The following is a 17,596-nucleotide window of genomic DNA, read 5'->3' on the forward strand; positions in this document are numbered from 1 at the left end:
TCTTTACAGAGAGAAGGGCCCCGGAAAGTGTCAAAGAGGGAAACTTGAAAATCAAAGAAGAACCATCTAAAATACTGTCTGGAAATAAATTTCAGGATCGGTATTGTGTTTTACGAGATGGCTACCTCATTATTTACAAGGATCTGAAGGTATTTGTATATGTAGTATTTGAATATGTACGCATTTTGATTAGGTATTAATATTCTTATTTTATACCTTTCTCAGACCTCTCTCTTGGAAGTCAAGGCCTGTAGTAAATAAAATAAAATAAAATAAAATAATAAAATAAAATAAAATAAAATAAAATAAAATAAAATAATAAAATAAAATAAAATAAAATAAAATAATAAAATAAAATAAATAAAATAAAATAAATAAAATAAAATTAAATAAAATAAAAAATAAAATAAAATAAATAAAATAAAATAAAATAATAAATAAAATAAAATAAAATAAAATAAGATAAAATAAGATAAAATTAAAATAAAATAAAATAAAATAAAATAAAATAAAATGCATAGTAAGCTGAGGATGTCTTCCAGCCTCTGGGATATGACAGTCATGCACTCAGTCACACAGTAAAGGACTCCATATTTGGCCTTTATGAACGCCTCACATTTTTTAGGGCAGAGAATGACTTAAGTCCTAAAGAAAAGTCTAATACATGTTACATAAACTAGCATATAAATCAACATCTCAGTAAAGTTGACTGAGAGTATGTGTCATGCCCTAAGACAAAAGTGGTTTGAATTTAGCTAATGGAAATTAATAAATGCAAATTAAAATTCTGAGATACTGTTTTACTCTTTACGTTGATTGAAATCAACTAAAATAACTAAAATTCTAAGAGTGAGAACACCTAATGTGGACAAGGGTGTTGATTAACTAAAACTCTCATAAATTGCTGATGGAAGGGAAAGTCACAGAATCACTGTAGACGTACTGGGCAGTGTTTAGATAAGGTGGTTAGTATCCCTACCCCATGACCCAGTAACTCTGTGCCTAGCTAGTATGGCCACAAAAGTGCTTGTTCAGGAATGTCCATGAGCAGCTTTATTTGTAAAAGCTACCTGGAAACATTTGAAGTGACCATCCATATAAAAATGATAAATTCATACAATGGAATCCTACTCAGCAGTAAAATCAGTGAATTCTAATGCATGCAGCAGCATGGATGCATCTTCAAATCCTCGTTGAGTAAAAGAAGCTCGACACAAAATCATACCATCTGAGCCTGTCCGTAGGAAGTCAAGACCATTCATGGTGAAAGAAATTGGAAAGTGCTTGCCTGGGGAGTAGAGAGTTTGCTGGGAATTGTGAGGAGGCGCTTCCTAGCATGATACAAGCGAAGGTTCTCTATCCAGTTTTGGGTGGTGGTCACATGGGTGTGTGCGGGATCATCTCTGTTCCCTCGGGATTCAGGCAATACCCAGGCAATTATTTTAAATGCTGAATGACAGCAGGACCTAGAGACACTTTATTTTGTTGAATTATAAAACTCACTTGAGTTAAACATTGCTCGCGTACTTTAGGTGTGTGGCACATCAGTGTCCTGTTGTGATGTGCAGAGAAAGACCAGACTAGAACCATCTGTTATGATGTTATGGTTATGGAGAGAGAGCTGAAGGCAGTTCCCAGAGCTCTGTGTCCCCATTTTGTGGTAGCATCTCTTGAGCTCTCCGCACCCTTTGACTACCTTCCCTGTATATTTTTCCAGGGAAGCCTCCGTGCATGGCCACAAATAAATCTCAGTAGCCTTCCTGCTTTGCGTATACGTCTCAGATTCACGTTCTTCAAGGACAGTGGACTGTCCAGGCAGGAGGCTAGTAAGGCGGCGCTGAAGTCTGCAGCCCCTGTCCCTCTGTTCAGAGGTCTGTTACCTGCCCTGCTGGAGCTCCCTTTGTTTTTCCATCTGACAGACCCGGCAGGGCATCTGTGCAGGGACCTAGATATTTATTCTTCTTCAGTTTTCTCAGCAGAGGGAGAGTGGAGTTTTCCGAAGTAAGGCACAAAGAATTTGGGGTTACGTGAACTGAACATAGCAGACTTTGAGGTTCATGAACTTAGGTTTATATTTGTGGAAGTAAATGTTAGTCTTCACAGCTGGTTATGAAGTCACCTAGGTTGGATTTTATTTGGTTTTCTTCAACGGGTCACTCCCCTTGGTCTTTATTAGACTGAGTTCCTTCACCCATGTCCTTCTGTATACATTGCTTAAGAGTCACTTTTGAAGTTGGATCTGCTTAGGATATTTAAACATTAACTTGAAGGTTTTAGTCGCACTAAGGAACTGATGCTTCCTTTTCTAGAAATCTAGTAATAAAGGAAAAAAATCCATAATTTTTTTTTAAATGACAATGATAATAATAGTAAACATTAATCATAGTGACTAGGAGCCAATCCACCATGTAAATTCCACGCCTTACCATCGCTGTCACAGAGGCCATTGGTCACCAGAGCATAATTCCTGAGCTGCTTCCTGCTTACTTTTCCTCTGTTTCCACTATATTCTCCTAACCTATGTTCTCCATGGGAACCAAGTTTTTATTTTATAAACATATTTTCCACCCTTTTCAAACGTGGCTGCTCTTATAAAGAACAGATTTCAAAGTAAGAGTTTAAGTTTTATAGAACTTAGTACTGATTTGAGCTGTATATTTGGCAGTGGGCTTTTGTGCATTGTCTTAGGATCCTAATAACTGCCTATATTGCTATTTCTACGCAGCAATGTGCTCTAAATGTATAATAGCTATAATTTCCTGCGTGCTTTCTATCTGCCAGTTACTAGACTAAACCCTTTACAGCATTTTCTCATTTAATCTGCATAATAACCCTTCACAGTAACTCTTTCTCATTCAGTCATCATCGTAACCCTGTGAGATAGTCAACATTTCTATTATACCTGTTTACAAACAGGAAATAAGGGACAAGAGAAGTAACATGAGGTCACAAACTAGTAAGTAGCAAGACAGACATGCACCTACTTCTCTGTGACCCTCGGCTTCTTACAAATGCTGTCTGCCTACCAGTTTGAAACAAAAGATTTTCTTGAGAATTTTAGGACGTAGGGACTGCTTGTGTTAATAATTACTTTCATGGCTATTATCTTTATAAAATCTATTGCAGAGTATCCAAGGATAAGTAATGTAATGTGTATGATTTGATATTAAGGGTTCTTTTAAATGTTTTTATTGATTTTTTTTAGAGAGAGAGTAAGGGAGGGGCATAGAGAGAAACACTGATGAGAGAGGACCATAGATCTGCTGCCTCCCGCATGCCTCCCCGCTCTGGGGATCAAGCCCACAACCCTGACCAGGAATCCAACCAGTGACCTCTTGGTTCATGGGTTGGTGCTTAACCACTGAGCCACATGGGCCAGGCAGATATTAAGTTTTTAAATTAAAATATAATGATTCAAGTTTTGCTTGTCAGACAACTTTCTTGATGGTCTGTGTTCAAGGATTAACATTTTAAAAATCATAATCACAAATAAATATGCCATAATATGTAATAAGAACGTATAATTGATGTAAAGCAAATGTATATAATTTACTTTTATAGTCTATTTTCATGAATTTATTAATGAACATTTTCATTAATATATTTGAAATAGTTCAGTATGTGCCCACATAGGTTTATACTATGTTTTCTATCATTGTGAAATCCAAAAAGTATGGAAAACTGTAACTCATTTGGTAGTAAAACTTGACCCAAATTAACATGAAGATTTTGTCAGTTCAGGCTGCTATAAGAAAGTACTATACGTGGACTGGGTGGCTTATAAACAACAGACTTTCATTTCTTACAGTTCTGGAGGCTGGCGGTGAGGTCAGGGTGCCAGCTTGGTCAGGGTCTAGTGAGGCCCCTCGTCCGGGTTGTAGACTGCCAACTTCTTGTATCCTTCTTGGAAAGAGGGAGCTAGCTCTCTGGCCTCTTTTTATAAGAGCTCTGATACCATTCATGGGGCGTCACTCTCATGACCTAATTACCTCCCAAAGGCCCCACCTCTAATCACATTGGGGATTAGATTTCAACAATGTATTTGGAGGGTGGGGGGATACAAACATTCAGCCTATAACAATATTTATAGCCTTTATCTTATATGAAATATAGTATTTCAGTATGGAAATAGGAATATATTTGAATATAGGGTGCTGACCCCAAACAACACCGGTAGTGTGGTGGTTATATAACATACTGACTGCATTGTATTGCATATTTAAAATATTAAAAATGATCAGTTCTGATATACATCTGGTTCCAGGTGTTTGAATAAGGTATTATTGTGTGTGTGTGTTTAAATATACATATAAAAACATACATATATATCCAAAATCATCTATTTAAATTTATAACATTGTAATCAAAACAATCTTCATTGACTAAAACCTTGGTGATTACATTCATAAAACATTGGAGAAACTGAACAATTCTAAAGCCAATCGTTGACACTCAAGGCAAATAAACGGAGTATTTATAAAATCTGTTGAATGACATACTGTTTTGTTTTCCTCACAGAGTAACAAACACGACAAAATGCTTCCTCTCAGTTCAGTGAGGTTTTATCTCGGAGTGAAAAAGAAAATGAAACCTCCCACAAGGTAAAGCCTGCAAGGGAGGGTGGCTGCAAAGGGTATGGGAAAGTACCTCTGCTCAGAGAATCGGGGAGCAGAGGCATTAGTCTAATGTTTTATAAACTAAGCTTCAGATAGGTTTCTTAAGATGCCAGATCAAGAGAACCTGTGTGGCTAAATAAGGAGGGAAGATATTCCCACTAAAGGCAAGCTCCTGGGTGATGGCATGTCCCTTTTGTAGAACAAGAAATCCCCAGAAGGCCTGTCTGCCCAGAAACACATGCGCTTCTCCACAACCTAGTCCTTGCTCAGTCACAGCCTGGGGACGTAAGGAACGTTCCAAGCAAGTCTACACACAGGAGGACACACGGCTGCCCTCAGCCTCCTGGCGCTCGGCCTTTACACCGTCCTGTTCCTGGCTGTGTAATTGGCCCATTTTGCTTTGCCGAACATTGATGTGAGAGGGAAACATCAGTCGGTCTCCTCCTGCACTTGCCCCCACCAGGGATCGAACCTGCAACCTTTCTCGGTGCACAGGACAAGGCTCCAACCAGCTGAGCCCCCCGGCTGGTGCTACACTGTGCTTTCTTATCGTAAATTACTTTGATTAGCTAATTAATGATTCTACTTATGCACCTGATCTCATGAAAGTTCATTTTAATGAACTGTGTATGATTTGAGGTTGGGAAAATGTTCTCACTTTTGCCTCCATGCTTAATTTATAAGCCCAACACAGATACCTGTGTTGCAATGGGCACATTCTTCAATTTCTCACATTATCAGCAGTTCAGTATGCATATTGTCTTATTTTGGCCACTTTTCCTGGACATCTGCTTTTCCTCAGCCAGGACCATTGTCTGAGATTTTCCCCACTACCCCATGACATCACGAGGCTCCTTCCCTGTCCCCCTTCGTCATATTTAAATTTATAGCCAAATCCCTCAACATTTATCACTCACCTCTAGATAAATAACACCCATGGAGTCATTTGTTATGCATTTCCACCATTAAATGTCACCACCTCAGCATCCGATCCTGTTTCCAGTCTTGTAACATTTATCATTTTGAACATGTTTGTGTTTTTTTCCATGTGATGCAGTTGGGGATTGACAGCATGTTCTGAAAAACATCACTGGTAAGTTACCAGCCGGCCGTTTGGGGGTTTGATGTATTGATGGGTAACATCAGTAAACAAATGATGTTATGATTTGGCAGATCGATCTGTAGACAGGAAATGTGTCACCGAACGAAGGTAAAATCTTTACTAAATACTTAGTCTAGGAAGGGGACAATATATTTGCTTTCCTGGTTTAGGTCCATTTCAATCCCATGTGTCCCAGTTGCCGGTACCTCTTAAGAGAAACTGTATCTGATTTCTTCCTAGTTATTATGAGTGTGGAATCCTGGCTCTTATGGGATAAACTGGCAAAATTCAGTTTTAAATAAAGGATACGAACCAGCCAAAGCTCAATTTAAAAAAAATCTTGGCCTCAAACCTGCTCCTGACATACATGTGCTCTATTCCCCTGACGCCACCAGGACCTAGCCACCCTGAGAGATTGTACTGTTCGTCTCCTCCCTCTCACCTGCCTTGTCTACTCCATCACTAAACTGCCCCGGACCTGCCCCTTCATTATCTCCCCCATCCGCCCAGAGCCCTGCGTCCGCAGGGCCGTGCCTGCCTTCATCTGCCGGGGTTATTCAAGTTCTAAGCGCTCTTCCTGGCTCCGGCGTGGCTTCTGTTTTCTAGTACATTCCCCACCCAGGCACCAAGGAAACTCTAAAATGTATCATGTTTCTTTCCTGCTCTACAACTCTTCTGTGACTCCTGCCTAGGGGATAAAGTACAGAATTGTCGGCATGGCATGCAAGACCCCCTTACACACGGGTTCCATCAGCTTCACCGCCCGGGCCGTCGCTTTTTACTAAGGGCTAAAACAATTCTCTGTCTTTAATTCACCATACGCGCCGTGCTGTTTCATTGCTACACGTTTAAGAGATGTGGTCCCCTTGCTGAGCCTTCTTCCGTCCTTTCCTCGCCGGCGTCCCCGCCTGCTCCCCCGGCAGGCTCAGCTTCCCCCGCTCACCCGTGGCTCAAACTCCCCGCAGCCCAGAGCTGTCACCTCAGCGTCACGCGTGTCGTCTTCGCATCTACGGTATTTTGTACACGTGGGTGCGTAATGGAAATGACTGTAGGGAGAAGGGTTTTCTTGGACCTGGTAACGGGAAGGGGCAGTGTCTTTATGAGAATATAATGAAGCAAGAATATTTTGGAAATTTTAACATTTTTCTAAATAAGTTACTTTTTATTGTACAGGAATCTAAAAAATAGGGTTTCCTTGAAATGCCCATTTTCTCATTTTAATGAGTCACAAAATTTTCCTCCCATGGGAAGCAACCTCTGACTCATCCCCAAGTGTGCTGTTTCTACGTTTGTGTTCAGCTTTTTGTTTCTCTCGCTGTTTTAATATTTGTTCACATGCCTGGCTCCCCTAATGGACTGTGTGAGTCTTGAGGGCAAGGTCTCTGTTATATAGGTTTTCAGTAACAGACGTTGTTGGACAAGCAGTGGTTTTTCATTTAGTTTGTTTTTCACGAGCCTTGTGGGTATTAATGTTTACGATCATAATGATGGAGACTGTCTAAGCCTTTTTAAAAATCTGCTGTTAGGAAAACGTGCACGTATTTTTCTTCTCAGGGAGTCTCCAGGGCAAAAGATGTTTTACTATTATACACGTGAAAAAGCAAAAAACATTGACCTTCCTGCCTTCCCAAAAATATTGCTGGTCACTGTTCAGCAGTTATCAAAACCTTAGCCGTATTTTGTTTCAAATAGCACATGCACGCTATTATTTAGATATTGTACACTTAACAGAAGCCTGAAGCAACTGGCACTGTAACACCCTCATTTTGACTGCATGAGGTCATCAGTCAGAAATCCAAAGGGATTTCTGATCACCTAATCACCAAACACACTGGAGCACAGTCTTCTTGATTTGTATATTCATAAGCCTTTCTCCGCAGGCACCTGTGTTGTGACAGTTTACAAACTCAGATGGAGTGGATGGCCAGCGTCTTCATTGCACAGGTGAGAGACCTGTTTCTAATGGCCCAGTAAAGTCTGATCATGGTGTATGGGAAATGGCGGTGATTTCCGAGTGACGTTTAACGAGTTTTATGGATATACTTTTATTTACTCATTTCTATGTATTTTTAATATAGAAGCACCCAGATCGTTCCGTTACTCTTTGAAAGAGTCACTCTCTCTGTTTGCCAGCCCAGCAGCTCCTTAGCCCGGGAAGGTGTTTTGCTTCCAGGTGACAGGAGAGGAAAGAGGGGCCTAAGCTGCCAGCCTGTGCGAGTCCCACCTTGACCTTCATTTAGAAAAATGTGTTATTTTCTGTTTGTTCTCTGTGACCACCTCCTCTGCCCGCCCCTGCCTCTGCACAAAGACAGGAGCTTGCATTTCTTTAATACGTATTATTTGCTGGAAACTTCAAAAGGAGTTAACGCATGTGTTCCTTGCAACAAACTACGCGTGACGTTTGCTTGTATGTGAGGAAATAGAAATGAGCAAAGGCCTCGTCACTTGCTTAGGACCATGTGTTTAGTTAGTGGTTTAAACCCAGAGGTGCCAGAGGCCAACACATATACTCAGCTCCCCACTTGGTCTCCTTCTTGGAGGAGGGCTCACTTTGGGGGGAAGGGTTCAGTATTCCCATCAGTAGAATTAGTTTTCCCCCCAACCTTGTCTGGCTGGACTCCCAGCAATGCTTCCGTGAGAGCCCTGGAATTCACCGAGACGATTCAGCTGCCCCTCTGTTACCGAGGATGTACCCGCCCCCCCCCCCCCCCGCTCCTCCTACAGAAGCTAACTCAGCCCCCAAATCTGGTCATTTGTTTTGAAAACCATTTTCCCTGTTCATTTAACTAATTATCCTCTCCGGTGGTAAATAAACAGTGTTCTTCTCAGCCTGATGCTATGACTACCTGGGAATACATTTGCAGAAGAACACTGGCTGCTAACTTTTTAGAGACGTTTCTTCTTTTTTGTGACTTTCTAAATAATTCAGATATTCAAGCCCTACAATAAAAAACTAGATTTGAAGTATTTTACTAAAATTGGAGCTACAGAATTGAAAACTGTTACACTGCCTCTTTGTGGTGCAACTAAATTGATTTTTTTGTTTTTATAATTGAAGTCAGTCGACTCTGTAGTTTAAAAATCAAAGTATAAATAGGCAGGAAGCAGAAGCTGCTCTCAGGACCAAGTTTTTTCTCCCTGCCTCTCCCGTCCTTTGTTGTCTCAGCCCAGTTCCCTTTCCTCGTTCATTCCATGTTTTAAGATTAATGTAAACACAAAAGTCCTTTTGGATTTAAGGATTTAATGGTTCACCTCCATAGGGAAACAGACAGAAAGTTAGCAGATGTTAAAATAGATGTTAACACACACACACACACACACACACTCACACACCCCTAAGTGTCCGTTACCATGAGTCTTTCCGGTGCCCGGAATACTTTGCTAACACCCGTCCCTGCCCTCACCCCTGTCACAAGTCCTCTAGATTTCAGCTCACGTGTCACATTCTCAGAGGAACTTTCTCATTTCCCAGAACTGCCTGTGGGGACACTCAACATCCTGTACTTCAGCTCTGCAGCACTAAGTACCGAGCATTTGTGCGTTTAGATTTTCCCGTTCCTGCCTTTCCTACTAAACTGTAAATTCCATGAGAAGAAGGACTCTGTCAGTCTTTCTTTTCTAATTTTATTTTTCATTTACAGTTTACACTCAATATTATTTTGTTTTCGTTTCAAGTGCACAGCACAGTGGTTAGACAATCACACACTTTACAAGCGACCCCCCCACATTTCAAGTACCCCCCAGCACAATACATAATTACGACCATGTTAGTGACGATATTCCCTCTGCTGTACTTTACATCCCCGTGACGGTTTTATAACTTTTAATCCCTTCACCTTTTTCACCCAGTCCCCCAACCCACCTCCCCTTGGCAACCACCAGTTTGATCTCTGTTTCTATGAGTCTGTTTCTGTTTTATTTATTTTGTTCTTTAGTTTCCACATGTAAGTGAATCATGTGGTGTATGTATTTCTCTGCCTGACTGACTTCACTTAGAATGGTAGAATGTCGCAAATGGTAATGCTATCAGCAAGACCACGAGACCTCGGTTCTCGTCTTCTTGAAGGAAAGATTTCAATCAAGAGACAAAGTGTAGAAAAGCAAGCAAGGGCGCCTTGGCCTCAGCAGAAGCTCACTCAGGACAGTGAAAGAGGGAAGGGCATAGAAGAAGCCACGGGAGAGCCTGGGCCGGGCTGCTTTGGCTCACGGGGAAGTCAGAGAAAAGGGCCTTGGAGACAGGTTCGGGGGTAAGCCCGGGACGAGCTGCCACTGCCCATTGCTCCCCTGGTAGCAAGTCTCGCGGGGCCCCCTTGGAGGGAAGAAGAGGGGAAGGGAATGGCGTGGGCATGCTCCCCTGGGGGGAGCGCACACTGGGTCCTTCATGTTGAGGGTTTTTATCTCTTTCTTCCAGGGGGGAATCTTCGGGGAGGTCTCACAGTGGTTGCTGGGGCATAGGAGGGGGGGGAATAGGAGGTTGGTAAAAGGCTATAAGATGAATAACGTCTGAGGATCGAATGTGTAACAAGACGACTGTCGTTGATAACACTGTGTTGTATAATTTAAATTTGCTAAGAGAGTAGAACTTAAATCCCACACACACAGAAAGGTGCATATGTGAGGCAATGGATGTGGTAATTAACTCAGTGTGGGGAATTCTTTCTCAGCATATGCATGTATGAGATCATCACTGTATTCTTTAACTGTTTTACAATTTGATTTGTCAGTTATACCTCAGTAAAGCTGCGGGGAAAGAAAACAAATAGAAAGTGGGAGACAGAAACAGAGATTTGATGATGTGATCATTAGTTATACTAATGAAAGTGTGGTCCTCAGCTATATGATCTATGCAGTATAACTTCTGAAGTCACTTATACATAACTATAAATATCAGAACATACTACATAGATCTAGAGATTTCTGCTGCTGGGAAAAGTTTCTCTTGGGTCAGTTCAGTGAGACCTAAGTAGCCAGTATTCACAGCATTGTTTATCACGGCAGCAAAAGAAATAGTGTTTGAAACTGCATTTGCTCTCAGGATATCATTTAATACATGCACTATGTACATCAGTGAGTCAAAGTGTAAGCGTAGTTCATAGGCTTGCCTACTTCCTACCCAGCCGGTTTCCTCCAAGCTTTACCTGTTGGGAACATCCCAATTATATAACATCAAAATTACTTTATCAAGTTTGGGACCATGACATAAAAATATTATGCAGCTTGTCACTTTCCCTCCAGTTGAAATATTGTATAATCTACTATGGTAGATTTGTTGAAACAAAGTAAATGCTTCCCTAAAATTCAAGGGCAGACCTTATGCATATATTCTAAGTCTGGTAATAAGTAGGACCTGCACTGTAGGATCATTGGGGATGAAAGGATATAGTACATGTGTATTGATAAGCGCAAAACCTAGCAGAGTGCCCCTCAATATTAATTAGCTATTGTACAGTGGTTACAAGGTCAACACTTGTTGAAATTAATTCTGTGTTATAAAACACTACATTATAATACTAACGTAGTATTATAATACTAATTATAATTCTTGCAACATAAGAGCAAGAATCTGTTGAGTCTTAAGAGTAGAGGAGATTGAATAGGCATTTAGCTACATAGTTTACCAAATGTTTTTCGTTTCATCATAACATCTGTAAGCTGCTCGTGGCATTCTGTATTTCTTTCATAGATTGTTGTCTGAAAATCAATTTGCTTTTCCCGACATCTAACAAGTGGAATCTACCCTGAGGAGTGGAAAAAACCTTTAAAGAGTTTTCTTTTATCTGCATATCTCAAGGATTTATCACTTAAGAGTTTATATTTTTACCTGTGGATATTTTTCCCAGTAGCAAAATAAACTTTTTCTCACTCGTATCTATAATTGCTCAGTGGACAGAATGTGTAGTCAATAATTTGAGAACAAATGTACTGCAGTCTCTGTTGCACAATGATTTTCAGTATAAATGTCTGTATACAAGGTAACATTTCTTTGGAATTCAATTAGATGAAAAAGTAGCATTTTATAAAGGTCATAAAGTAAGACTAATTTTTCTGACAGACGTGCCTAAGGTTGAGTTGGGCTACATAAGGTCAAATTATTATGTTTACACTAATGTCCTCTTTGGTGGGGAGAGCAAATGCGAATGTTTAGTTACTGTGATGACAGGGCCTAGACATGTAGACCTGTACTATTTTCCTCCCACAAATAAGTTTTCCAGTTTTTAAAATATCTTCCCCCTTTTGGTTTGATAAGTAGTACAGAACGCATGTATTTGAGACCTAGAAACTGAACTGAGACCTCAAAGCTCAGTTCCCGTAAGGGTTTTGCCTCCTCGAGCGAGGCCACCGCCAGAGTCAGCGTCATAATTACAGATGGCATCCTCCTGGAAAGCCGGTCATTGGATGCATGTGTATAGACAGAGAGCCAAGTGACCCTGCAACATGGTGTGTACCACATAACATCACACACCAACGGCAAGAAATTTTGTTTTCACAGCATGAAAATGATATACGGCCACCAGCCGGGAAGGAACGAAAACGCTCTATCACCAAAAATCCCAAAATCGGAGGCCTGCCTCTGATTCCCATCCAGCAGGAGAGAAATGCCACCCAGGCCCGGAGAAACATCGAGGTAGGTTAGGGGTTCATTTCTTTCATATTAATTACAGCATTTATTTTCTTATGTCTTCCTGTGATAGAGTGCACTAATTAATTCATTGGCTTCAAAAAGTCAGGAACCATCACTTTGAAAAGCATAAGAAAATTCCCATCCATCAGGAAAACATTATGAAAAAAACCTATGGCACTTTTTTGAAGTTTTAATGATGTCAGTGACCGCTAAATATGCAAAATACCACTTGTTTTCTTAGCTCTACAGTAGCCAAGCCATTTTAAATACCTGTACAGATGTTCTGGTGGTAAAATCACAGTGTCAAATTAGTCTTACAAGTTGACTTCTAACAACCTGAGAACGAGCCCATGGCAGAGTATGTCTGGAGCCATGGTAACTAGACTTTCCAGTAACATAATCAAGCTCCAGTGGCTTAGGAACCAGTGGGGTGTCCCAGTTAATTTAAGGAACTGCGAGGTGACCTCTGAGTGTCAATAAAGAAGATTTGGCATTTTTCATGAAGGCAGCGATTTGTTTTCCTCTTCACCTCGAGGGGCATGGAGCGCAGAAGTGGCATCCGTCTTGACTTGATGCTCAGTCTCTTCAGGGAACAGTGTAGGCTGTTTACACTCAAAACTAATTACCTGCTTTGGGACTAAGGCGTGTTTCAGTGCCTCAGCCCAGTCTCTCAAAGCAGAAAGCAAAGCATGTAAAAGATACTATTTCTTCTTAGAGGCATGGTTTGGAATTAATCTGTTTGAATTTCTTGCTTTCCAAACAAATATTTTTTGAAAGACTAAAGGCATTTTAACTTAGTAATCAGATTTTTAAAAAAATTTTTGTCCGTGCCTATCTTTCTTTGAACACTTTCCTCATTGTAATAGTCTTCTCTAAAAGATAAATGCCTTTGGAAATAATGGTTATTACCTTTGTGGCCCGCTTGGTCCTTCTGCACTAATGTGATCAAAGAAAAGACTAAGCCTTCAAGATGTCCTGAGCTTGTTTCCCCTGCCACTCTGGGTGATCAACTGCCCTGCACACTGTGGGTTCCGTAGCTAATCCAGAATCTTAAAATTCTAGGGGTCACATTTCCCAGGAACCCAGGTTAGGAGACACAGGTTGAACTATGAAGCAAACATCGGGAGTAGATATGCCCTGTTGTGACCCCAGCTCGTCCTGGCATTGCCTTAGGATCAATTATGGATCAAAGCAAAAGACACAGTATTAATATCCAAATACATCAGCCAGTACCCGGTTGAGAATTGGGATGATAATTGAATATATAATTGTTACCTAATACCAAATTCAGAATTTCAGAGACAGGTTTTTTTTGTGTTTCTTTTTAGCATACTTAAGACTGGGAAGCTGATGAATATTATCATAACTACATTTTGTAAAAGGCTCTTAAAACAGTTTCATGAAATATTAATTAATGGAAATTAATAAGTAAACTAACCCAAGATTTTTTTGTAAGCTTAAATGTAGTGATTTGGTGATTCAACATGCAGGCAAATAATGTTTTAAAATATTCCAGTGTTGGAAAAAACAGTTGAAAGTTTAAAAAGCATTAAAACAAAATTAGTAAAACTTGAAAATTTTTCCTATGAACTGCAAACCTCCCAGAAGAAAACATAGGCAGTAAACTCTGACATTGTTCTGAGTAATATTTTTGTGAAAGAGCTCCTTGGGCAAGGGAAAAGGGAGAAAAAATAAACAAATGGGACTATAGCAAACTAAAAAGTTTTTGCACAGCAGAGGAAACCAACAAAATGAAAAAACAACTTATTCAGTAGGAGAAGATCCTTGCCAATAATACATCCAATAAGGGATTATTGTCCAAAATAAATAAGGAACTCATACAACTTAACACCTCCCCCCAAAAAACGTGATTAAAAAATGGGCAGAGGACCTGAACAGACATTTCTGCAAAGTGGACATACAGATGGCCAACAGACATATGCTAAACATCACTGATCATCAGGGAAATGCAAATTAAAATCATGAATATCGCCTCACACCTGCCAGAACAGCTACCATCAATAAATCAACAAGTGTTGGTGAGGTTGTGGAGAAAAGGGAGCCCTGTGCACTGTTGGTGGGATTGTAAATTGATGCAGCCACTGTGGAAAACAGGATGGAGGTTTCACACAAAAATTAAAAATAGAACTACCTTATGACCCAGTGATTCCACTTCTGGGCATTTATTCAAAGAAACCCAAAACACTGATTTGAAAGATATATTCATCCCTATGTTTGTTGCAGTACCCAAGATAAGGAAGCATCCTAAGTGTCCACAGACAGACAAATAATGAAGATGTGGAACATAGATATAAGGGAATATTACTCAGCCATAAAAATCGAAATCTTATTTGGTACAACATGGATGGACTTGGAGGGTGTGCTAAGGGCAGTAAGTCAGATAGAGAAAAAAACCATGATTTCACTTACGTGTGGACTCTAAAAAACAAACACCAAAATAAACAAAACAGAAACAACCTCATAGATACAGAGAACACTGATTGCCAGGCAGGAAGGGGGTTGGGAAGATGGGTGAAAAAGGTGAATGGGTTAGAAGTATAAATTGCCAGTTAATAAAAACAGTCACGGGGATATAAAGTACAATATAGGGCATATCATCAATAATCTCGTAAGAGCTGTGTATGGTGTACTGGACTTACTGGGGTGAGCAATTCATAAGGTGTATAAATGTCCAATTACTATGCTGTACACCTGAAACTGTAACTGAGGAAAAGCAATTCTAAAGTAGAAAGTTTACCTCTATACCATTGCAGGTGTGACAATGGATTTCCAGTGCCCGGAGGCCCTTATAGTTTACCAAATGAATGTGTACTGTAAGCCACTGGTACAAAAGTGGCTGTATATATATATATAGAGAGAGAGAGATTTTAGTGTTTTTAAAAGTATATCTGTGGAGTTCTAATAGATAGTATGGGAGGAAAGAGTCTACTAAATATTTGGGAGGAGTAAAACAGAAAAGAAGTTAAAGAGGTTTCCCTGTCATGACACTGCTCAGCACCTGCACATGCTGTGTACCGTGAGTCTCAGAGGGGCTGGAGCGCAGGGCCTGGCCCTCCTCACAGGCCAGAGAGACTCCTTTCCTCTGGGTGCTGTGAGCACAACTCTGTAGGAGCCACAGATGCACCGACATGTGACACATCCAAGCAGAAGTGACTTGGAAGAGGCAAGTGTGACATGACAGTCAATCTATAACTAACCCGAAAGACATCTTTGAAGTTCTGTGTTAAATGCACGTTAACATGAATTTCCACGGTCTACATTTTAGTTGACTTGGTAGCTCTCAGATCAGCATATAAATTCAGACAAGCCACATGTGTCAGAGTAAAGTTAGAACCTAAATCATAGAAATACGCTCTAATATAAAGCTTTTACACGGAATGTATTTTTAAGTGTAAGTTGTGCCAAGTCTTGCTCCCTGAGCGACGTTTCTTTTCACCCCAGGGTGCGCGAGCGGAGCTGGAGAAGCTGCGGCTGGGTGAGAAGCGGGATCCGGAGCCTGGGGACAGCACCCTGAAGGAGCGAGCCTCGCTGGTGGCGCACTGCCTGGAGCACAGGGACGATCAGCTGCGGCACCGGACCCGGAAACACCGGAGCCTCTACTGTCTGGAGGACACGGAGGCGGAGGCCTTTCACGGGCAGCAAAGAGCCCTTAAAGGCGCGAAGACACTGGCGAAGGCTGAGGACAGGAACGGCAAAGCCGCTCTGGACCCTGAGAATAAGCTGCCATCGCAGGTCATCAGAGAACTGAGCGTGGTCCTGCAGCGGTCAAGAACCCTTCCAAAAGAGACGCCGGGCGAGCCGATCCTACAGAAAGAAACAAAGTGAACTGTAAATTTTAAAAAACATTGTGTACAATGTTTGTGCGCAAATCAGAAACCAAGCTAGAAGAAAGTTCACGGTTTGTGCAGTTCGTCTAGCTATGTGTAAGCCTTTGAAGAGCATTTTAAAATATGTATGTATATATGTGATAAGTGTAAAATTAACTTTATTTTGGTCTGAACAAAGCTTGTACAGTTCCACTATATTAACCATGTGTAAAAAAAGCATTGGGTTACTTTGAGTGGCCACCTTTTTAAAGTAGTTGTCTGTTAAGTGGTGTAATTTATGAGCAGAGGTATCAAACTCTACTGTACTGTATAAAATGCTGTTTAAATGGAGCCTATGAAGCTATGTAACACATTTTGCACTTTGAGAAACTTTGTATATTAAGTTCCCACGTGTTTTTAGGTTTACATAGGGTCTACCTTAGGGAAAAGAAAGGGAAGGAAGTTCGTTGAAAACGGGGGAAGATTTATTTTAGTGGCTGCCTGTGGAACAACAGGAACAAGAGAACAACACGGGGGCTTTCAGAAGAGGCAACAAGTTAACAAACATCCTGAACACCAAGGAGGTCAGTTAGGATTGATTCTAGTTCACTGCTGAGAAACTGCTTGTTAAGAAAATGCCCAGTGACTTAAGTATCCCCCAGGAGTCATACTCAGCCAACAAACACATCTGACGGCGCTGGCCACTCCTGGGGTGTGCGGGAGCGGGCCACCGTGTGCGGGAGCGGGCCACCGTGTGCGGGAGCGGGCCTGGCGCGGTGCCCTTCGCAGTGTCAGCAGCTTTGGTACGAACAGGCTTCATCATCACGGTGTTGCTGCTGCTGTTTTTGTTACTGTTGCCATTTGTACGTTCATCTCGTTCCCTTGAGGGAGCTGTAGCTGCCTCTGCGCCCTCAGAGGTCAGTGGGGGTCCACCACAGGGCCCTCGCGGTGGGGGGCGGCTCCTCCGCACCCCCGCTTGCGGTCAGCTGCCGAGGTGGGGACCCGCCCAGGCCAGGCAGTGCTGAGGGGGGGTCACCACAGGGGCAGCGCTATGCAGCAGTTTCTGTAGAATTTTGTCAGATCTGGCACATTTTAATTAAAGATTATTTTATGCAGTTAAGCTTTATCTCTAGCCTTTCTTTTCATTCCCCCCCTATTTTCAGGCGTCTTCCTTGTCAGAATTTGTACGCAGAGGTCCATGCTCGGTGGGTCCCATCAGTACAGTAACGTGCTGGTAAAGGCCATGAGTATGAGTGATCGGTACTTTACAGTGTAAAATACTTACTGATCACTTACAATTTTACATTACAAAATACTGATCACTTATATTGGGTGGGAATAAAATCGATTGCCCTGGATATGTGATATTTATTCTTTAAATCCAAATCGATTGGAGTTTTTTTAAAGAAGAAAAAGCTGCAGGTCAGTT

The 17,596-nt window shown here is 41.2% G+C and overlaps 1 protein-coding gene across 2 annotated transcripts in view; it reads left to right on the top strand.

The window, feature by feature from the left end:
• The window catches only part of ARAP2 (ArfGAP with RhoGAP domain, ankyrin repeat and PH domain 2), a 136,903-nt gene extending 119,943 nt beyond the window's left edge, over positions 1–16,960 (top strand). Inside the window, exons 27-32 of one of the 2 annotated variants that reach the window (XM_087827892.1) lie at positions 10–149; positions 4,519–4,601; positions 5,674–5,709; positions 7,599–7,662; positions 12,209–12,343; positions 15,803–16,960. In XM_087827892.1, the coding sequence (XP_087684018.1) occupies positions 10–149; positions 4,519–4,601; positions 5,674–5,709; positions 7,599–7,662; positions 12,209–12,343; positions 15,803–16,186 (842 nt within the window). In that variant the 3' untranslated portion in view covers positions 16,187–16,960. Of the gene's footprint in view, positions 1–9; positions 150–4,518; positions 4,602–5,673; positions 5,738–7,598; positions 7,663–12,208; positions 12,344–15,802 lie in introns of those variants that run through there. The other variant, XM_087827888.1, reaches the window with a different exon arrangement.
• Positions 16,961–17,596: the final 636 nt, after the last annotated feature.

This window comes from Miniopterus natalensis, chromosome 1 (assembly GCF_054644295.1).
Source record: "Miniopterus natalensis isolate mMinNat1 chromosome 1, mMinNat1.hap1, whole genome shotgun sequence".
Classification (NCBI taxonomy): Eukaryota; Metazoa; Chordata; class Mammalia; order Chiroptera; family Miniopteridae; genus Miniopterus; species Miniopterus natalensis.